The sequence below is a fragment of the Primulina eburnea genome, chromosome 1 (assembly GCF_022965805.1).
Source record: "Primulina eburnea isolate SZY01 chromosome 1, ASM2296580v1, whole genome shotgun sequence".
In the NCBI taxonomy this organism is placed as follows: domain Eukaryota; kingdom Viridiplantae; phylum Streptophyta; class Magnoliopsida; order Lamiales; family Gesneriaceae; genus Primulina; species Primulina eburnea.
Window position 1 is genome coordinate 12,056,908 of NC_133101.1, and position 20,166 is coordinate 12,077,073.

The 20,166-nt window shown below is 37.2% G+C and overlaps 1 protein-coding gene across 1 annotated transcript; it reads left to right on the forward strand.

Moving 5' to 3' along the window:
• The first annotated feature begins 4,512 nt into the window (after positions 1 to 4,512).
• On the forward strand, positions 4,513 to 7,049 carry LOC140827834 (4-hydroxy-3-methylbut-2-enyl diphosphate reductase, chloroplastic-like). The gene is made up of 9 exons (XM_073190693.1): positions 4,513 to 4,750; positions 4,965 to 5,017; positions 5,239 to 5,314; positions 5,393 to 5,498; positions 5,582 to 5,676; positions 5,766 to 5,929; positions 6,278 to 6,364; positions 6,457 to 6,567; positions 6,741 to 7,049. Exons 1-6 carry the CDS (start codon positions 4,661 to 4,663, stop codon positions 5,913 to 5,915), a joined length of 570 nt encoding a protein of 189 aa, XP_073046794.1. The 5' UTR covers positions 4,513 to 4,660; the 3' UTR covers positions 5,916 to 5,929; positions 6,278 to 6,364; positions 6,457 to 6,567; positions 6,741 to 7,049.
• Positions 7,050 to 20,166: the final 13,117 nt, after the last annotated feature.

Below are 20,166 nucleotides of genomic sequence, written 5' to 3' on the forward strand. Positions count from 1 at the left end.
ATGAAGCGATTCAGTATGCGTTGTAAAGATAAGATGATGATCTACAAATCATATTCAGAAGTAAAAGTTTGAATCAAAGCTTAAGATGCTGATAAATGACGATGAAACTACTAGTTTTGCACAAACTTAAATCAGCTAGGCTGATTTCAGCAAACCAGCTGAAACTGAACCGAACCAGCAGCTAACCAGCTGAACTGAACCAGCTGCTGACCAGCTGAACTGAACGACCAGCTAAGTTGACCAGAGTTGACCAGTTGGGAAAATGTCCAGCAAGACGAATTTGACATTTTCAATTTCAGAAAAATTACAGAAACTTTCCAAACGATCATATTCTTGTATCTAACGTATATATCATTGTTGGAACCTTTAAATACAACATCTTGAAGATCAAACAAGAGCTTTTGAAGGAGATTCAAAGCATGGGCAGTTAGCATGAAGAAATCAGCTAGTTGAGAGCACAAGCCCTTGTGTGAGGATACATTTGATATGTACACTGTAAATGAAAAATTCCTCACACACAATCACTCACACATATACAAGAGAGTTGAACTTCAAATATTAGTTGAGTGAGTCTTCACACAAAGACGTAAAACAATGTGTTTGTAGTCTTTGCATATGAGACATTAAACAATATGCTGATTGTGAAGTGGTGCCTACAATATTGAGTTCTAGGAGTTCAGTTAGGCAGTAGCATAAGTCCTGGCTGAATGGGTTTGTACATAGAGTTGTATAAATCAAAGTCTTCTAGTGAATCCTTCCCAATGGTAAGAAGGGGTGACGTAGGAGCATTTGAAGTCTCCGAACATCCATAAACAAATTTGTGTCTATTTGTTTATTGCATTTACTTATCATTTTCATAGTTTTAAAGATGCATTGTTGAAGTATTTTATGTGTTCCTCAAATATCAAATATTGGATACCAAATGTTTGATAAAATGCTTCAACTAAAATATTTTTACTCATTCAACTTGCATATATTTTAAATGCTTTACAAAATATTTAATCAGTTTCTACGAAGGATTATTTCGAGTGCATGTCTTCCGCTTGGTTTGAACACCAAACTCGATTTAATTCATCGGTGTTCAATATTTCAAAAACCGAGCTATTGTAGCTCAATGATAATCCCCCAACAGATCTTAACAGATAACTAATAACCGAAGAATACAATGTTTCCTTGACGTTCAATTCAATTATGTCAATGTGGAAAATGTTTCGAACATTTTAGTCTTAATTTTTATTGAAGAAAAATTATTCCTAACCTCGATTCTACTTACGTGGAACATTTTAGAAATTCTAGTTACCTATGCACCCACAAAGAAATTTACACAGGCACCTGTATTCCAAGTCAAAAGCCCATTTCTCATCACTCAAACAATAAAAAAACCAAGAGAAAAAAAAAGAGGAAAAGGAGCATCGGATCTCCATATATGATTTTTGAAGTCGAGAACAGCTGAATGTGATGCTGTTGACAATTAACACCACAAAAAATTTACATAAAGTACCTGGAGCTCCAAGATTTTGGCCTTGAGATCAGCTTTCTTTGCAGAAGGGATAGATGCTCCTTCCACGTGGCCATTTAAAGAGGTTACTTTCTGATATCAAGGGAAAGATAAAATAATTTAATAACTCATAAGATCAGAAAGCACTAGTAGAAAAATCAGATTTTACTTCGGCAGGCTTTACTTCGGCAATTATAAATTACGAAGTAATACATTACCAATAACTTCAGTAATAACACAAGCGAAGTATTTTACTTCGGATGTTTAAAAACACGGGCTTCACTAAATTTTTTTATTATATTTTACTTCGGCATATCAATGTTGATGAAGTAAAAAAATAAGAAAAATAAGTTAATGCTGAAGTAATAAGATCAACCGCGCAGATTAAAAGTGGAAAATAAACTTGACTGATTTAGCGACGGTTGTTAACCGTCGCTGATTTAAACAGAAACCGTCGCCGATTTCCTCTGCGACGGTTTTTTAAAATTTGTTGCTATGAGCGACGGGGTATCAAAGTCCGTCGCTATTGGCGACGGAATTTATAAAAACCGTCGCTGATTAATATCGATTATAACCCCGTTGCCTCGAAATAAAAAAATTTGTAGCAGCAAATTTCTCCCAGACGAACATTTCCTTCTCTTCGAAATCTCGGATGGCTCCCAAATCGGATAGCGCCGAAGGTAAGTAACCATATACTAGAATCCAATTCTTCAATTTGCACGAAAATGTTATTGAATTAATTTCCCTTGTTTGTTTTCAGGAATCGTGCTCAACTTCGTCACTGATGTGAATCTCGCGTAATTCCTTTCTATTTTTTTTAATCTCTCAATTCTCTCGATCTATCCGCTCTGTTATTCGATTCAGGTTAAGTTTTAGCTTGGTTTTTTTTTTTTTTTCATTTTTGGGAATGTATTTGTATTCTGAAGTCACTGGCTTGTTAAAAGTTAGAAAAATGACCTTCGAGTGTTGTAAGGCTCGAGAATTATCAACTGGCATTGACGTTAGACTTGTAAAGGTAAGAATGCATGATATTTAAAGTGGAATTGTGAGGTTTGGGCCGAAGCCACACCGCACCCGCGGTGTTAGAGATACAGCACCCGCGGTGTATTGGGAGGAAATTAGTGAATTTGTGCGAAGCAAGACCGCACCCGCGGTGCTAGCAAGACAGCACCCGCGGTGGTGCGACCGCACCCGCGGTCATGCAGGAACCGCACCCGCGGTCCGAGAATTTCAGGAAATAAAAGACATGCCGAAGCTTGAGCGCACCCGCGGTCTAGATGGAGCGCACCCGCGGTCATACGTGCTATTTGAAAAATAAAACATGTGTCCTTGGCCATGCAAAATATATGAGTTGTCTTCTTCTCTTTTCATTTCAGACTTCAAGGAACCGAGAGAAGCCAAGAAGAAAGCTCCCAATTCCTTTGATCTTTAATTTGTGATTTTGAATGATATAGTGACCCGATTTTAATTCCGAGGCCGGATTTGTGATCCTTGCATCGTTAGCTACGAAAGGATGTAAGTATTGTTCATTTCCAGCATATCTCGATATTTATGTGTTGGAGAAGTTATGATTTTATTGAAGGAATGTTTTCTTGATATGTTGAGTGTGCTATACTCATTATCGGATCGAATTTCGGACATAGTGTGCTATTGTTTCGAGTTTCAGCTTGTATTATGAGGAGATTATGCAGATTTCAGTATATGTATTGATGTTTTGATGATATTGGGAGTTGATTTGGAATTAGTATGTTGAGATTGAGTTACCGGTATCGAAGAATTACACCGTTATGCCGTCAAATTGTATTGAATCGAATTCAATTTTGTACATTGAGTTGATTTAGATGTATTTTGATAGAATGTGTCAACACATTGCCATTTCAGATTTGTATTGGTCCTTTGAGTTCGAGACTTTGACTACGACACCGACTATTCGGCAAGAAAGGTATAATTCATGTGGTCACGGGATTGCACAACTCGATTCAGATTTGATACGAGTTTCCCAAAATCACATACTAGATTGTTATTGCATTTGTTTATGTAAAGTCTTGTTTATTGATTTATATTCAAGCCTTTGAGATAGGAGATATTGGCAGATCGGCCAAAACTAGACGTTTCGGTGTATCGACGCATAGCAGTAGATTTTCTCTATGTGTAGACCCTCGATACAGAGTTGACCGAAGTCTAGGAATAAGACGTACCGTTACCCCGAGTGGTTGGGTAGGTGACAGACCGTCTTATTCACACCGGGATATCTAGAGTAGAAATGAATCGAGTCAAGAACTAGATGTTGAATACAGATTTGTATTCTATTACATGTTTAGATTATCATTCATGTTCAATGATATATGCTATGCTTTTGTACATGATTCATTACATTGCATGCATCCATGTTTTATACTGGGATTTGTTCTCACCGGAGTTATCCGGCTGTTGTCATGTCTGTATGTGTGCATGGAAACAGGTGGGACAGGATCAGGGTCACGCCGAGGAAGAGAGAGTTGATAGCGTGGTGATTTCGGGCATAGCAGATTTCCAGTAGTTTCTGTTTAGAATTGGACTACTTGTACTTGAGTTTTAAACATTAGTTATATGTTTGTATTAAACAGACTTGTATGTACATTATGGTTGTTTAAATAATAAAGACATGTTATGCTTTAGTTTTACATTTGAATTAATGTTAAATGCAAATTTTGACCCACATTTCCTAGCAAAGATCCAATTAAATCCCAAAAGAATTGAGTTATAGCCCGGGTCCCCACAAGTGTTATTGCCAAAATGAATCAAATCATTACGAAATTTTATGCCTCATCCCTTTAGCAGCAAAATAGGCCTTTGAATTCCCAAAACGTGGCTGATTCTTGCAAAAGTTTAATCTCAAAAAAGCTGCGGTACAGAAGGTGTTGGATAGGCTTGCGTGGTGGGAAAATATCATTCAAAGGCCGTTCGCTTCAAAATTAACCTTTTACAAGTGTCGCAGTCTATAAAAGAGCTGAAGCCGTTAGGTGTGGGTTAGTGCTCTTCTTCATTCTCCCTCGCCCGAATTCATCTCTCTCAAAGTTCTCCCTCCTCTTTTCAGCTTTCTTTTTTCACACTAAAACAGAGAGAGCAAGAGGAAGAGAGTTTAGAAAAAGTCGGCGTAATGGCAATGGGAGCTTCGGAAAAATGGCTCCCGCCTCTGTTTTCTTTGCTGCTGCTCGTGCTTTTCGTCGGAGCAATGGCAAGAGTTCACAAAAACGAAACCCGAAGTTTCAGGTTTTTCTTTAGTCCTCTATGACTCCTTTTCCCTGAAGAATCTGCTAGAAACGAGTTTGTTTCGTTTCCTTTGCATTTTGAGTGATTTCTTCTATATTGTTGAATCCTGAATAGTTCCAAATTTTTTACGATTCTTTTCTTCGTTTATTTAATAGATTCGTTTTTTACGGAGAAATTCACGCACGTATATCTCATTTCTATTGTTATTCTGCAGGGTTGTGGAAAAAGAGCAGTTGCAGAGCTTTCCAAACTCGACAATGGCGGCGAGGTGAGAAACCATTCCACTTAACGTAACCAAACATTGCATTCTAACTAAACCTCAGCCGTTCATATTTCCCTGTAAAGAATATGGCAGAGGTAAGCTTAATTTTGTGCTTCATTTTGACTATATTCTTTGTCAATCGACCACGGATGTTTTAAATTAAAAAAGACTGGTGTAGAAGTAGTTTACATGTGGTTGTGACTTTATAAATGCTGTAATAATTACTGGCAACATATGTATGTGATTATATTTTGAATGGCGAGCTCGATGGATCCTCGTCATCCAAGGATGCGTTTCTCGAGGTAAGCTGAGCATCTTATGCTGCTGAAGTTGAACTTTATTGTCTGTATTCAGATTTGCAGAGATTGTTTCCTTTGCAGAAATTTAAATATGTTGTGTCCAAGGGTATTGATCCAGACGTAGACCTTGTAAAAGTTGGTGTTGCAAATCAAACAACGATGTTGAAGGGTGAAACAGAGGAGATTGGTTAGTTACAAACCAGTGTCTTAGTTTCTCAACATGTTAGTATTGTGTGGCATGTGAATTGATGTTGGTCTTTTATCGTACAGGAAAATTAGTCGAGAGAACCGTGATGCGCAAGTTTGGAGTGGAAAATCTTAACAACCATTTCATAAGTTTCAATACTATTTGCGATGCAACTCAAGTAAATTCTCTCTCCTTTTTCTAAATAAATCATACCTATTTTTTTGTCCTTGATATGATTTTGAAGATCCGTAGAGTTTTTATCTCCAGCGACTCTGTTTTGCTGACTGGATCTTATACTGGTCGTTGGTGGTTGGAACTCAAGCAACACTTCGCATCTTCAAGAAATTGCAGAGGAGCGTGGAATCCCTTCTTACTGGGTCGACAGCGAGAAAAGGATTGGTCCCGGAAACAAAATAAGTTACAAGTTAAATGTACGTACGCTTTTACTGACCATTCGATCTCGTTATCATCTATCTGGTGCACAGGCATTCTTTCTTGTTTTATGTTCAAATTTAGTGAGAGAATGCATAACTTAAGATTTAATCAAAGCCTAAACCCATGACAAAATTAACAAATGGTTAAATTTTTACTGGTGTGTCTTAATCTAGATTACAATCATCACTTATTTATGTAGGTGAAAATGGTGGATAGATATGGTAGGAAATCTTTATTACAATAACTAAATTATTACCAGCTCATGTAAAAATAAACTAAAACAACCAAATCTAATAACAAAATATGTTCTTTTATTTCTAACATTTTAAAGTTGCATTTGACAGCATTGTGAGTTGGTAGAGAAAGAAAACTGGCTACCAGACGGTCCTATCACAATCGGCGTCACTTCTGGTGCATCGACGCCTGATAAGGTAACCTAAGTTTGCTCAACTCTCGAGAATTTTGAAAGATTGTGGGCTGCAGCTGATCTATTCTTCGTGGGCATTAAATGTTTTTTTGCTAGGCTGTTGAAGACGTCCTAGCGAAAATGTTTGAGATAAAGCGCGGGGAATTGCTGCAATTAGTATAAACCATACTATAACCAATATCACGTTGATTTTCTGGGAAGCTACTCGTAAGAGCTATATTTTGGCTAGTAGAGGTATGGAGGAACGAGTTATTGCTTTTACCTATCTTCTTCGTTCATTTTCCTTTGTTGTATCTACAGAGAGTATGTAATATGTTCAGATTCAATCAATTTAAATACTTTTTAAATATATATCTGTCGATTTTTATTTAAAATAGAAGAATCTAATGTATTTTTTTTAAATTTCAGTTTGCAGGATGCATCAAGAACCAATATTACAACCAATCTCAATATGATGAGGTCAGAAGTGAATGGAGTGAATTTGTCTACTCCTATCTAGGTGTTTAAATGGATGGTGTATGTTAGGATAAATATTTTGTTTGTCATTGTGGATTTTTGGATATACTTTTGGTTTTGTGGATATATTTTTGGGTTATTTGTGGATTGATGAATATGTAATTGTGGATTCGTGGATATTCATCATTTTTAGATGGATAATTTATGAATTTAATTATATTAGTGTATTAAGTCATATATTGCGAAGTCTTTTTTTAACAATTATTTCATCAATATGAAATCAGACGAAGTGATAGAATTAATTTACTTCACCATTGTTATGTAAAAACGAAGTTGTTTTGCGCAATTACTTCACCAAAATATAAATTATTGAAGTCTTTCGAACCACTTACTTCGTCACTAAATGTAAATTGTGAAGTAACATAATATAAAATACTTCAACAAATAGGATAAATGCTGAAGTTATAGATTATATTTACTTCAACAAATAGGAAAAATTGTGAAGTTGTTTGCGTCTAGTACTTCACTAAAATACATAACTATGAAGTCTTTCAGCTGAATTTCTTCGTCAATCATTGTAAATTGTGAAGTAAAATATTATAAATTACTTCGCTAAATAATAATTAAGACAAAGTTATATATAATCTATTACTTCACTATTTACAAAAATCGATGAAGTTAAAACACATTTCTTACTTCGGCACCGGTCCAATTCTGGACCGGTTTTTCTTCGAAAACCGGACAAAGACTTCAATAATTTCAATCATACAACTTCGGTTATTATGCGAAGTAAAAGGTACATCTATTAATTCACGTCCATATACTTCGGCAATTAACTACCTTATTACTTCATTGAATACGCGAAGTAAAAAGCGATTTTTCTACTAGTGAAGAGTCGGAAAAATCCCTTCTTGAATGAGGATTAGCACGAGTCAGTGCTCGAGGATATATGATATTTCTTCCGGTAGATAGGAAGATAGGGCAAGTTTCAATCTTCATACTATAACATGCAATCCAGAATGATTAGGGTAAGAACCTGTTCCAAAATGGTTCTGTAACATCCGAAAAATCAACCTACGTAAACGACATGCATGCAAATTATTTTAATTACTTAATTGTTTTATTTAATTGATTTTAAATGCTAGCATGATACCTATTAAATGATTAAAAGTATGATTATATGATTAAATGATAATATGACATGATTACATAAAATTGAAAGATTTCACCCGAATATTCGATAATAGGGAGGGAAAGAAGACCGGGGACGACCAATACTAGAATATATATTTTTCATTAAATATGTGCAAGGCTTCTTAATATGATTAAAATGATTTAATTTTTCTAAAAATGTTGGATTTCGAATTCTTTTACGAATCGAGCTCGATTTTTTCCGAGAATCGGTTTTGGGCAAACAAGGAGTTTTAAAAGATCAAAAATATTATTTTGGAAAACTAATTTTATAAATTTTTATGTTTTAATTAAATAAGTGTTATTGGGTCCAATTTAATTATTTAAAGTAGGTTCAATTGCTCTTAAACTTGCAAGCCCAAAACTCAAGCCCATTAGCATGTTGATTAAATTGTAAATAAGGACTCCAAGTTTTTCTAAACTAATAATTCATCTTCAATCAGCCGAAAATTCACTCCCACACACATACAATTTTAAAAATTAAGGGAAGGAAGAAAGGCTAGGATTCTTCGTCGTCCCGTCGTCCATCTTCGCACCCTCGCCAACGATTGAGTATTCGAGGGTTATAAACGCAAATGCACATTTTCTAAACTCTTTTAAACATTATACAAATCATAATACGCATGATTTAATTGTTTACGCATGAAAAAATAGGTGTTTGAATATTTTTTCGGTAGAACATTTATTTTAAAAAATATGATGTTTTTACGCAAATATAAAGCACGTTATGATTTCCAACGAGTACGCTGCCAATACATGATGATATATGGTTAAAACATGATAAAATTAAAAAGGATACAAGCTGGAAAACCGAGGGAAAAACCAGGAAGATACCGAGGATTTTGTGTTGGGTTGCACTTGGGTCTAGGGCTCTGTTACTATGCATGGGTTCAGGTGGGCTCGGCCAGGGATGGCTCGGGTTCTAGGGGGTCATGGGTGAGGGCCTGATAGAGTCCTATCAAGGCTAGGAATCATGGGTATCAACTGGTGAAGAGTCCACATGGGGTAGGACTCTTCCCATGCGTGAGTTTTGTTCAATGGAGGAACTGGTGCAGCGAGGGTTTAAGGATTGGGATAGGTCATCTAGGAGGTGGTCCAGGGTCGGTTATAGTCAGGTGGACTCGGTGGTGGCTCGACTGGAAGTGTCCTAGATTAACTAGGAGTCCTAGTGCATCTAGGTAACCCACGCGTGTACTTAGGCTGAGGGGCAGAAGCGTTTCGTGGGCTTAAGAGCTTGTTCCATGGGCTGGACTTGGTCAGTAGGATTCCTAGGAGGGTTGGCTCAGGTTTTGCTTGAGGTGGCTTGACCATGGCTCTAGTAAATTAGGAGATGGCTCGGGTTGTTCAAGTAAGGGTCATATTTAGAATTAATTCAATAAAAAATTAGAACCATGGGTCTACGGGTGTGTTTCATGGTTCACAAGGATAGTTTAGGTAATAAAAAGGTTATGTTTAAAGTTTGGGAAGAAAATATTGAGTTTTGAATTTATTCGGGACTTAAACGTCTCACGAATCGTTAATTAAAGAATTAATTTAAAAACCTAGATTTAAGCTTAATAAAATTATGAAAAATTAGAATTAAGCTTAAATAATTATTTGGAATAAACCTATGTCATTAAAAGTAAGAAAAAGATAAAATCGAGAATTTTTACGTCTAGGGGAAAAACGGTCATTTTACATTTGAGAAAGTACGTAAAAGATTGGCAGCATCTCGAAGGATCATAACACATGTTAAATGATATTTTAGGATTTAAAATGATGATTTTTATGATAATATGATATCTTATGATTTATGGTAAAGGTGTGCAATTTTTACTATTGTAAAATGCTATTTTTTGTAAGCTATGCTATTTTATTATTTTAAAAGAAAAAGAAAATATTTTGAGGGATGTGAGTTAACTGTGACAAATGATATGTGATATGTTGGGGATCCGTTTAAGAAAGAACGGTAAACTTAGAATTTTGTGGAGATGTCGTGAGGGCCAAGGATCCAGAGGGAGCCCATATTCGGGCCAAGGCCCCAGAGGGATCCCGTCTATGGAAAAAAGCTCCATAAGGACCCCGACGATCGTATTTCCATGGTGGAGCTTAGTGCCCACCCCTTTGGGCCATGTGGAGCTGAAGACTAATCAGTCTAGCGAAAGATAAAAACTAGTCACTTTCAAGGATCAAACTTCACCCAAAATGATAATTGATTGAAAGGTTTACGATTAAAATGATTTTATGATAAATGAATTACTTATGCTCTAAAGCTAATTTAAATGTTTTATTTATGCTCAAAAGCTATTTTAAATGATTTTACGATTTATGATTTAATTATGCTCAAAATGATTTTAAAGGGTTTATTTATGTTCAAAAGCTATTTTAAAAAAACTATGATTTTAATGCATGTGATTGTATATGTATTATTTGCTACTCATGTTTAGAACGTGCTGAGTCATTAGACTCAATAGGTTTGTATGATGCAGGATTTGATGATTTTATGAGAGACGCTGACGATTAAGTGGATCAAGTGCAGCAGTACACACCCAAGGACCATTTATGTTCCGCACTAGCTAGATAGATAAATAATTTAAAGATTTATGTTAATGATTTTATTATAGATATTTTTATGCTTTATTTTATTGTTAGTTGATCTTTTTAAAGATCGATGTAGGATTGTTGGTAGTTGACGATTTAAAGATTTATTTTATGCACTTGAGATTTCTTATGTTAAATTATTATGATTGTTAGATATGCAAAGTTATTTTATTTAGATTTTCGAGTTTATTATCTAAAAAAAAGTAGTGGTCGTTTCATTTGGTATCAGAGCTGAGGTTTTCCCCAAAAGGTTGTGTACTGTCACTCCGAGAAGCTCAAGAATTCACGCATCAAATATGTGAGTTTTTACTGCTTTATATTTTATATGCTAATTTTTTTTAAAATTCTTATATGATGCATGATATAAATGTTAGTTGCATGCTGCATGAAAAATGATTAAATGCATGTTGGTTACGTGGTTGGACGACGTGTATAGAGATGCCTCCTAGAAGGATTTTACGTAGGACTGATGAGGTTAGACAGGAGGAAGAGATTCTACACCCTCCACCTAATCAAGATGCTAGTGCCCGTGTACCAGCCAGTACGACACGTTTACTAGAGCAACACGTAGGAAATGGTGCAAGGGTTAGACCAGAGGCTGCTTATGAGCGTTTTAGGAAGATGAACCCCGAGGATTTTCATGGCACTACTGATCCATTTGTTGCTGAGAGATGGATTAGATCTTTAGAGGTGATCTTTTGTTACATGGAGATGGCGGAAGCTAATCGAGTTCATTGTACCATCTATCTGCTGAAGGGCGACGCTTACTTATGGTGGGAGGGAGCGAAGCGAGGGGTTAATCCAGATACATTGACTTGGGAGGAGTTCAAGAGGGTGTTCTATGACAAGTACTTCACATCTGATGTTCGTTCTAGGCTTAAGAGAGAGTTCATGAGTCTCCGTCAGGGGGATTGGTCTGTTGCAGAATTTGTACAGAAGTTTGATAGGGGCTGTCACTTTGTGCCCTTGATTACGAATGATGCTGCTGAAAAATTACGACACTTTCTAGATGGTTTGAGGTCGACTATCCGTCGTGATGTGATGCTCAGTGATCCTACTGATTATACTACTGTCGTTGCCAAAGCTTTTAGAGCCGAGAAGTCACTGGAGGACATTGAGTGGGAGCTACAGCGAAAGAGGAACCGTGCTCAGCAAGCTAGTTAGAATAACAAGAAGCCTTATGTGGGATCGCCTAAGCAACCAGAACCGCCTAAACCACAAGGGTAACCACCTAGGGGGAACATTCTGAATGATGATGAGAGACCACTGTGCAAGGAGTGCAATCGTCCACATTTTGGCAAGTGCATGTGGGGAACCTACAAGTGCTTCAAATATGGAGATTTGGGACACAAGGCCTAAGGTTTGCCCAAAGTTCTAGCAACCCACTGCTGGAAGGGTCTATGTGATGCAAGCTGAGGAGTCTGAGGCAGAGCCGGCACGACTCTGATTTCTAGGTAACCTAGCTGTTTAACATTGTTTCGATGCTTTTATTGCATGAAATGTTAAATTGGGTCAAGGGATTTGATTGGGATAATGAAGAACTTAGAGAAGAAAAGGCTGCATGCTCTACCTGAACTGGATTTAGGAGTCAACGTTGGGAAATTTTGAGTTAGAAATGCAATTTTCAAGATTTGGAGGACCGAATTGAAAGAGTAAGATTTAAGTTAGAGGTTAAGTTTGAGGTGGATGAAGGAATCTAAGCTTTACAATCATCAAGAAAAAGAAAATTTCGAAGACGAAATTCTATTTAAGGGGGGGAGATTTGTAACGTGCGAAAAATCAACCTACGTAAACCACATGCATGTAAATTATTTTAATTATTTAATTGATTTTAAATGCTAGCATGCTACCTATTAAATGATTAAAGGTATGATTACATGATTAAATGATTATATGACATGATTAAATAAAATTGAAAGATTTCACCCGAATATTCGACAATAGGCAGGGGAAAGAAGACAGGGGACGACCAAAACTATAATATGTATTTTTCATTAAATATGTGTAAGGCTTCCTAATATGATTAAAAATGATTTAATTTTTCTAAAAATGTTGGAGTTCGAATTATTTTACGAGTCGAGCTAGAATTTTTCCCGAGCAGCCGGTTTTGGGCAAACAAGGAATTTTAAAAGATCGAAAATATTATTTTTGGGAAACTAATTTTATAAACTTTTATGTTTTAATTAAATAAGTGTAATTGGGTCCAATTTAATTATTTAAAATAGGCCCAATTTCCCTTAAGCTTGCAAGCCCAAAACTCAAGCCCATTGGCATGTTGATTAAATTGTAAATAAGGACTCCTAGGCTTTCTAAACTCATAATTCATCTTCAATCAGCAAAAAATTCACTCCCACACACATTCAATTTTCGAAATTAAGGGAATGAAGAAAGGCTAGGATTCTTCGTCGTCAGGTCGTCCATCTTCGCACCCTCGCCAACGATTGAGTATCCGAACGTTATAAACGCAAAGACATGTTTTCTAAACTCTTTCAAACATCATACAAATCATAATGTTGAGGATCGAAGTTGAGTTTAGAGGGAGGGTGAATAAACTCTACTCGTTTTTCTTTCTTTCTGATGAGGTACTAAAATCCTGTTAGGGATAGTAGTTTATCTTGTGCGTAAACTTTCACCTGGATTACAATAAATCGTGCGGAAACAATCTGATGAAGTATTCTGATTGCTTCAAGCCTTGCTACTGGTACGTAGGTCTCATCAAAGTCTATTCCTTCTTCTTGTCTGAAACCTTGAGCTACCAATCTTGCTTTATTTCTCACCACTGTGCCTTCTTAATTGAGTTTGTTTCTAAATACCCACCGAGTTCCAATGACAGATTGGTGAGATGGTCTAGGTACTAGAAACCAAACTTCATTTCGTTTGAATTGATTCAGCTCTTCTTGCATGGCTTCAACCCAACTAGGATCCAGAAGAGCTTCTTCAATTTTTTTTGGTTCATCCTGAGATATAAAAGCAGCATGCATGTATTCATTAAGCATTTGCCTTCTGGTTCTTAAAGGCGCTGCTGGATTACCAATAACCAATGATGGAGGATGAGATTTTCTCCAGATAAAAGGATTTAAAGGGACATCTTCCTGATTTGATATGTTGAGATTGTTCTCGACAGAACCAGTAGTAGGTTCTTGAGTGTCTTCTACTGGTATTGGTAGATCCAAAGTCTGTACTTCTGGTTCCAGTATTGGAATGTCTGGTTCTGGATTTTGAAGATCCTTGATGTTTGCTTCTACATCATCTTCAATGTCAATTTCCAAGTGAATCCTGTCTATCCTGTTACTTAAATCAGATATGTTAGAAATTTCAGTAGCACTGCTGTCTTCATCAAAGACAACATGAATTGATTCCTCAACATTAAGAGTTCTATTGTTGAAAATTCTAAAGGCTTTGCTTACAGCAGAGTAACCAAGAAATAGTCCAGCATCTGATTTTGAGTCAAATGCAGTTAAATGATTTTTGCCATTATTTAATACAAAACATTTGCAACCAAACAGATGAAAATAAGATACGTTAGGCTTTTTCCCTTTCCATATTTGATAAGGAGTCTGATTGTGCCTTTTGTTGACCATAGATCTGTTTTGCGTGTAACAAGCAGTATTGATAGCTTCAGCCCAGAAGCGCTGAGAGATGTCTGCATCTGCTAGCATTGTTCTAGTTGCTTCTTTTAGAGTTCTATTTCTCCTCTCAGCTACTTCCGTTTTGTTGAGGTGTTCTAACAGCTGAATATTCATGATGAATCCCCTGTTCATTCAAATATAACTCAAGATACTTGTTAGTGAACTCAGTACCCTGATCACTTCTGATTTTAATGATGGTAGTAGATTTTTCATTTTGAATCCTTTTCAGAGGCTTGATCAAGAGGCTACTGGTTTGATCTTTTCCTGCGAGAAATATTACCCAAGTGAATCTAGAAAAATCATCAATAACAACAAGTGTATATTTCATTCCCCCTAAGCTCATGATGGGGATTGGACCAAATAGATCCATATCCAGTAGTTCCAGACATCTTGAAGTTGATTTGCTATCTTTGTTCTTGAAACTGGATCTTATCTGTTTCCCAAGCTGACAAGCAGAACAAACATGATTTATAACAAAGTTAATATCAGGTAATCCATCAACTATATTCTGCTTCTTGAGATAATTGATTGACTTGAAATTTAGACGATTCAATTTCTTGTGCCATAGCCAGTGTTTATTGCTAAGAGAAGCAACTAAGCATGTAGAAGTATTGACATAATTTGAGTTCCAAGAGACTCTGTAAGTGTTGCCTTATCTTTTTTCAGTTAACACAGTAGTTTTAGCAGAATCTCTAACTATACATGAATGCTTCTGAAAAGCTACAGAATAACCATTATCACATAGTTGACTAATGCTGATTAGATTGTAACAAAGATTGTCAACTAACAACACATCATTAATAGTTATTTTACCATGGATAATCTTACCCTTACCCATGGTTTTACCTTTTGAGTTGTCTCCAAAAGTTATCTTTGGTCCAGTACAACTCACTATCTCGGAAAGTAGGTTTTTCTGTCCAGTCATGTGTCTGGAACATCCACTGTCCAGATACCATGTAGAGTTACTGACTTCTGCTTTCTTCTGCTGTTCCTGCAAACACAAATTTTAGTATCTGGTACCCAAATCTATTTGGGTCCAAGCCTTATCAGTCCCTTGGGGACCCACACTCGTACAATTCTTGGTGACCTTGTACTTCGGGTATCCAAAGATGTGTGTGCAACAGAAGGTCTGTTATTTCTAACAGTATGCATATTAAAATGTTGTTCCTCCCTTTTGTTTCTGTTTTCCAGTCTGTATCTCTTCTGAACAGGTTTAGAGTTGTAGTACTGGTAGTTTTTAACCTTCATAGGATGTTGTCTTCCAGAGTTGAATTCTTTTCTGAATCTAGAACTCTGGTCAACTTTTTTCTTAGGTTTAACGTAACCCAGACCATAGTGCATTTTTCTGTTCATCTGATTTACATTCCTTTCAACTGAAGCAGTAAGTACTTCTGGTTCCTGTACCACGCTGGATTTCACAAAGTTAATGTATTTCCCTTTGCACATATCCAGTGTTGGCTTAGTATTCGTTTCAGAAGTACCTTCATTATTACAAAAACCGAGACCACTCCTATCTCCTGACTGTTTTTGTAATTCTTGCATCTTTTCTAGTGAAACAGAAGACTTGTTCCAAGCATTTACCAGTAGCGACAACTTCTGGTTTTCAGAAAGCACCTTTTGGTCATCCTTCTTATGTTTAGGACAATCAGCAATGAAGTGACTTATCTTTCCACAGTTAAAGCATCCCATATCACCAGATGGTGAATCTTTCTTGAAATTGCGATTAGGACCCTGATAAGTTCGATGGTTCTTCTTCATGAACCTGGAGAATTTCTTTACAATAAGGACATAGCATCACTACTGAGTTGTTCAGCGGTCTTCTCCAATGTATTGTCAATGATCACAGTAGGTAATGTCTGAGGTACAACTGTGGCAGTAGTAGAAGAGGTAGTGGCAGTAGCAGTAGCAGCAAGAGCCTTGGTGGGTAGGCTTGAAGGCTCTTCTCCACTTCTTACTTCCAATTCGAACTCGTAGGCTTTCAGATCTGCAAATAAGTCGTGCAGTTCCAACTTGTTCAAGTCTTTGGACACTCTCATAGCCATTGTTTTAACATCTCATTCTCTGGGTAAGGCTCTCATCACCTTGAGGGCTATTTCTCTGTTGCTATGCTCTTTACCCAGAGCTGTTAGCTCATTTACCAGGCTGCTGAATCTTTCATCAAACTCGTTTAGAGTTTCACCAGCTCTCATTTTTAGATTTTCGAACTTCTGCATTGCTACAGACAGTTTGTTTTCTTTCATTTGCTCATTTCCTTCACATATCTGGATGAGCTTCTCCCAAATATCTTTTACAGTAGAACACATTTTGATCTTGCTAAAAGTGTTCTTGTCGAGAGTTTTATACAATATATCCTTCGCCACATTATCAAGGTTGGCCTTCTTCTTATCTTCACTGGTCCATTCACTTCTTGATTTTTCAACCATCTGTGGTGCACCCTCAGTAACAGCAACAACTGTATTAGGCTTTAATATTTTCAGTGGACCATCTGTGATGACATACCACATGTCATCATCTTGTGCTGCAAGATGAGCTTGCATTCTGATCTTCCAATCATCGAAATCTTCCTTAGAGAACATAAGGATCTTGCTGAAGTGTGCCATTTGTTGTAGTTTTTCACGAACAAGAATAACCCGCTCTGATACCAATTGTTGAGGATCGAAGTTGAGTTTAGAGGGGGGTGAATAAACTCTACTCGTTTTTCTTTCTTTCTGATGAGGTACTAAAATCCTGTTAGGGATAGTAGTTTATCTTGTGCGTAAACTTTCACCTGGATTACAATAAATCGTGCGGAAACAATCTGATGAAGTAATTGAAAGACAATAAAACAGTAGGCAGCAGTAGTTTATGGAAGTTCGAAGATAAAATCTTCTACGTCTCCCCTTCTTCTGTTTCCAGAAGGTATAACTAAAAGACTTTGGATATTACAGTACAACTTTTGTACACACCCACTTCAGAAGGACTTACACCTCAGCCTACTGAAACTCTTAGTTTCTCAACTCACAAAAAATGCGAAACACAAAGTTCTGAAAAGACTCTTTTCAGATTACAAACTCTTCCTGATAAAATATAAGTGATGTAAAGATTGTGAAGAGTGTAAGAATCAGTAGCACAAGATGATCTTCAAAAGATCAGATATTAGCTATGAAGCGTGTGCTACTTTTCTTTGTGTTGAACTTTTAAGTACTCAAGGAATTTCGAGATTTGTCTGATAAGAGAGAATAGCTTTGTTCCTTGAAAGATGATATTATGCGAAGTGTCGTATCGTATAAGGATTTGATCCAAGTATATATAAACGACTGAATTCAACGTTCATAATCAGAGGATGTCTCCAGATAACTGATACAATCAGCTTTATTACCAAAAGAGGTTCCTGCAGAAAAGTTATAAAACAATCAGTCTTGTTTTATACTTAATTGGGTAAACTGCATTAAATGACTCCGTATAGTATTTAATGCTGCAATTAATACTAGTACTAGGAACTCTTTAACGGTAACAATTAAGGTAGCAACGTTAGGCAATCTCTTCTACTGGTTTTTGTATTACTATCCTTTCTACTGGTTTAGTTTTATTAGACAAGTAGCTTCCTGATAAGTTAGTCTACTTCTTCTGGTCTACTGGTTTTAGTTATCATCGCCATAATAAAATTCATGTCTAACAATTTCTCCCTTTGTGGTGATGCCAAAATCTAAACAGTAGAAAGTCGTTAAATAAAGCAGATAATCATGTAAGCAAAGGATAATGTCAATAAAGTATCAAAGTAAATGATCAATCAGTTTCAATATCCCTGTAGATGACTTCTTCATTCTGAGGTTCTTGAAGTTTTCTGTTTGAAGGTTCTGCTTCATCTTCTGATTGCCTAACTCCTGCTGGATCTCTTCTATCCCCTGTTGGATCTCTTCTATCTTCCCCCTTTTTGGCATCAGCGGCAACTACATGGGCGAAGAGGTCATTCAGTCTTCCGGAAAGGTTTTGAATGCCATCGGTTAGCATCTCCAGATATGGAGTCTGAGAAGAGATGCGATTATCCAGTGTAGTGAGAGATTGATTTTGAGAATCAATCTTGGAATCCATAAGTTCCAAGGAAGTAGAAAGTGATCGAAAGAGATCATCATGCTCAGTGATTCGGTTGAGTATATCAGTTTGAGCAAGAATGATGTTACTGTGATTTCTCGCGATAGCCTGTCTGAAAACGATGGCTTCTGCATGCATTCTCTCCATGTTTTCCGTCGTGTTATAAATGTGTTTCCCCATGCGTTCTCTCAAAGATTGAGCGCCACTGAATTCTGAAATGTTTTCACGGGACATTCGTTTCACTAAGCCAGACACGTTGTTGAGTTCCCGTTGCAGAGACTCAATCTGAAATTCCAAATTGAATGTATCTGATTTTGGGGATGGAGTTCGCTCAAGCATACGTTGCTGAAACTCAATAAGACGAGAGTTCGTCTGAGTTGGAACAGCGTGAGAGGTAGTCAATGCAGTAGAGACAAGATTAGTATCCACCAAAGCAGTAGAAGCACCAGGGTCTGCTGAGCTTTCTTCTGGAAATGTAGAAACAGTAGGTTCAGCAGCAACCAGTGGAAGAGCAATTTCTTCAGTGGGAACGGCCAAGTCAGAGGCCAAAATATCTTCCATTGGTGCAATGACAGCCTGTGAGTCTGATGGTTCTTCAGTAGAAGGTGTAGAAGGCTGATTCAGAAGATTGTGCATTTCTGCATGATGAGCAGCAGAAAATATCTCTAAATTTGGCAAGAGAGAAGTAGCTTCTGGTTCTGTTATAGGTTGCACTAAGGTCGGAGAAGCAGAAGGTGGCAATGAAGTAGCCGGTGCTGCTTCCTAAGTAGTAGAGACCGTTGGAACAATCGACTCAATGACTTCCTCAACCGAAGCCAGTTCATGTACAGATAACAGCGATAAGGACGGAATGGGCCTTGTTGGAGAAGCAGGAGTACTGAGAGCAGAAGCCTTTGGTGAGGCTGTAGTCTTTTCCTCAACTGTCTGAATCTGTTGGAAGTCTGGAACAAGGCCAATGTGATAAACAATAGGCTCGCCAAAACCTTGTTCTTGAGCAAGAAGTTGCTCACGCATCTGTTTTAACTTGTAAGATAGAATCAAAATAACATTTTGATCCTAAACAGCAGTAGGAACAGTAGGATCAAAATTCGATTCAAGAACTTTCAGAACCGATTCTAGCTTCTGACATTTCAGCTGATCGAGGATGAAACTCCTTCTGCGCAAGGCCTCGATGATATTTTTCATCTTTGCAAGCTGAAAAATTCTCTTCTCTGCGTTAATCATTTTGGCATAGTTCCCTTTTGTCTTGAAGTAAGCAAAAGAATGGAAAAGTCGGACCGTATGCCACTCATCAAAGAAATTCATGTCATCATTTGCAGAGCTTTCTATTTCTGCCAGATGAAGATCAACGCCGGTGGTTACAGTTGTTTTGTGTCCAAAAACTGGTGGTTCTTCGACCATTTTTCCTTTGCCTTTATCAAATGATGAAATAGGCACGATGGGTCGGAAAGCAGAAGACCCGCTAGTTGATTCTCGAATTACATTCCAGACGATGGCTTCAAAACAGAAGCAGTAGTTGGTGCTGGAATAGATGCAGTAGCTTGTGCGGTCGTAGAAGCAGTGGATCGAACAGAAGGATCCACTTCTGGAAATACCTGTCTGATAGATACTTTCTCAATCTCAGACAGTGCTGATGTCTTCTTGATCTTAAGAATGGTGCGAGGTTTCTTCTTGGCTCGAGTTGGTACGGGTGGTTGAACATCAGCAGCAGACTCTTCTGATGTTGTTTTGTCTGAATCAGTCGAAATAATCACTCATTTCTTTGTAATTTTCCTTTGAGGTTTTTGAGCCTCAGAAGCAGTTTCTCCGATTTCCTTTTTCAAGGCGACAAACTCCGCCATGGTTGGCTTAGGCCTTAAAGCAAGTACGTTCGGAGCAT

Bases quoted from the DNA above. Each gene is read 5' to 3' on its own strand.
- LOC140827834 (XM_073190693.1), top strand. From the start codon at position 4,661: ATGGCTCCCGCCTCTGTTTTCTTTGCTGCTGCTCGTGCTTTTCGTCGG. The intron at 5,315-5,392 runs GTAAGCTGAGCA...TTTCCTTTGCAG, and splicing joins CCAAGGATGCGTTTCTCGAG to AAATTTAAATATGTTGTGTC. The intron at 5,677-5,765 runs GTAAATTCTCTC...TTTTATCTCCAG, and splicing joins CTATTTGCGATGCAACTCAA to CGACTCTGTTTTGCTGACTG.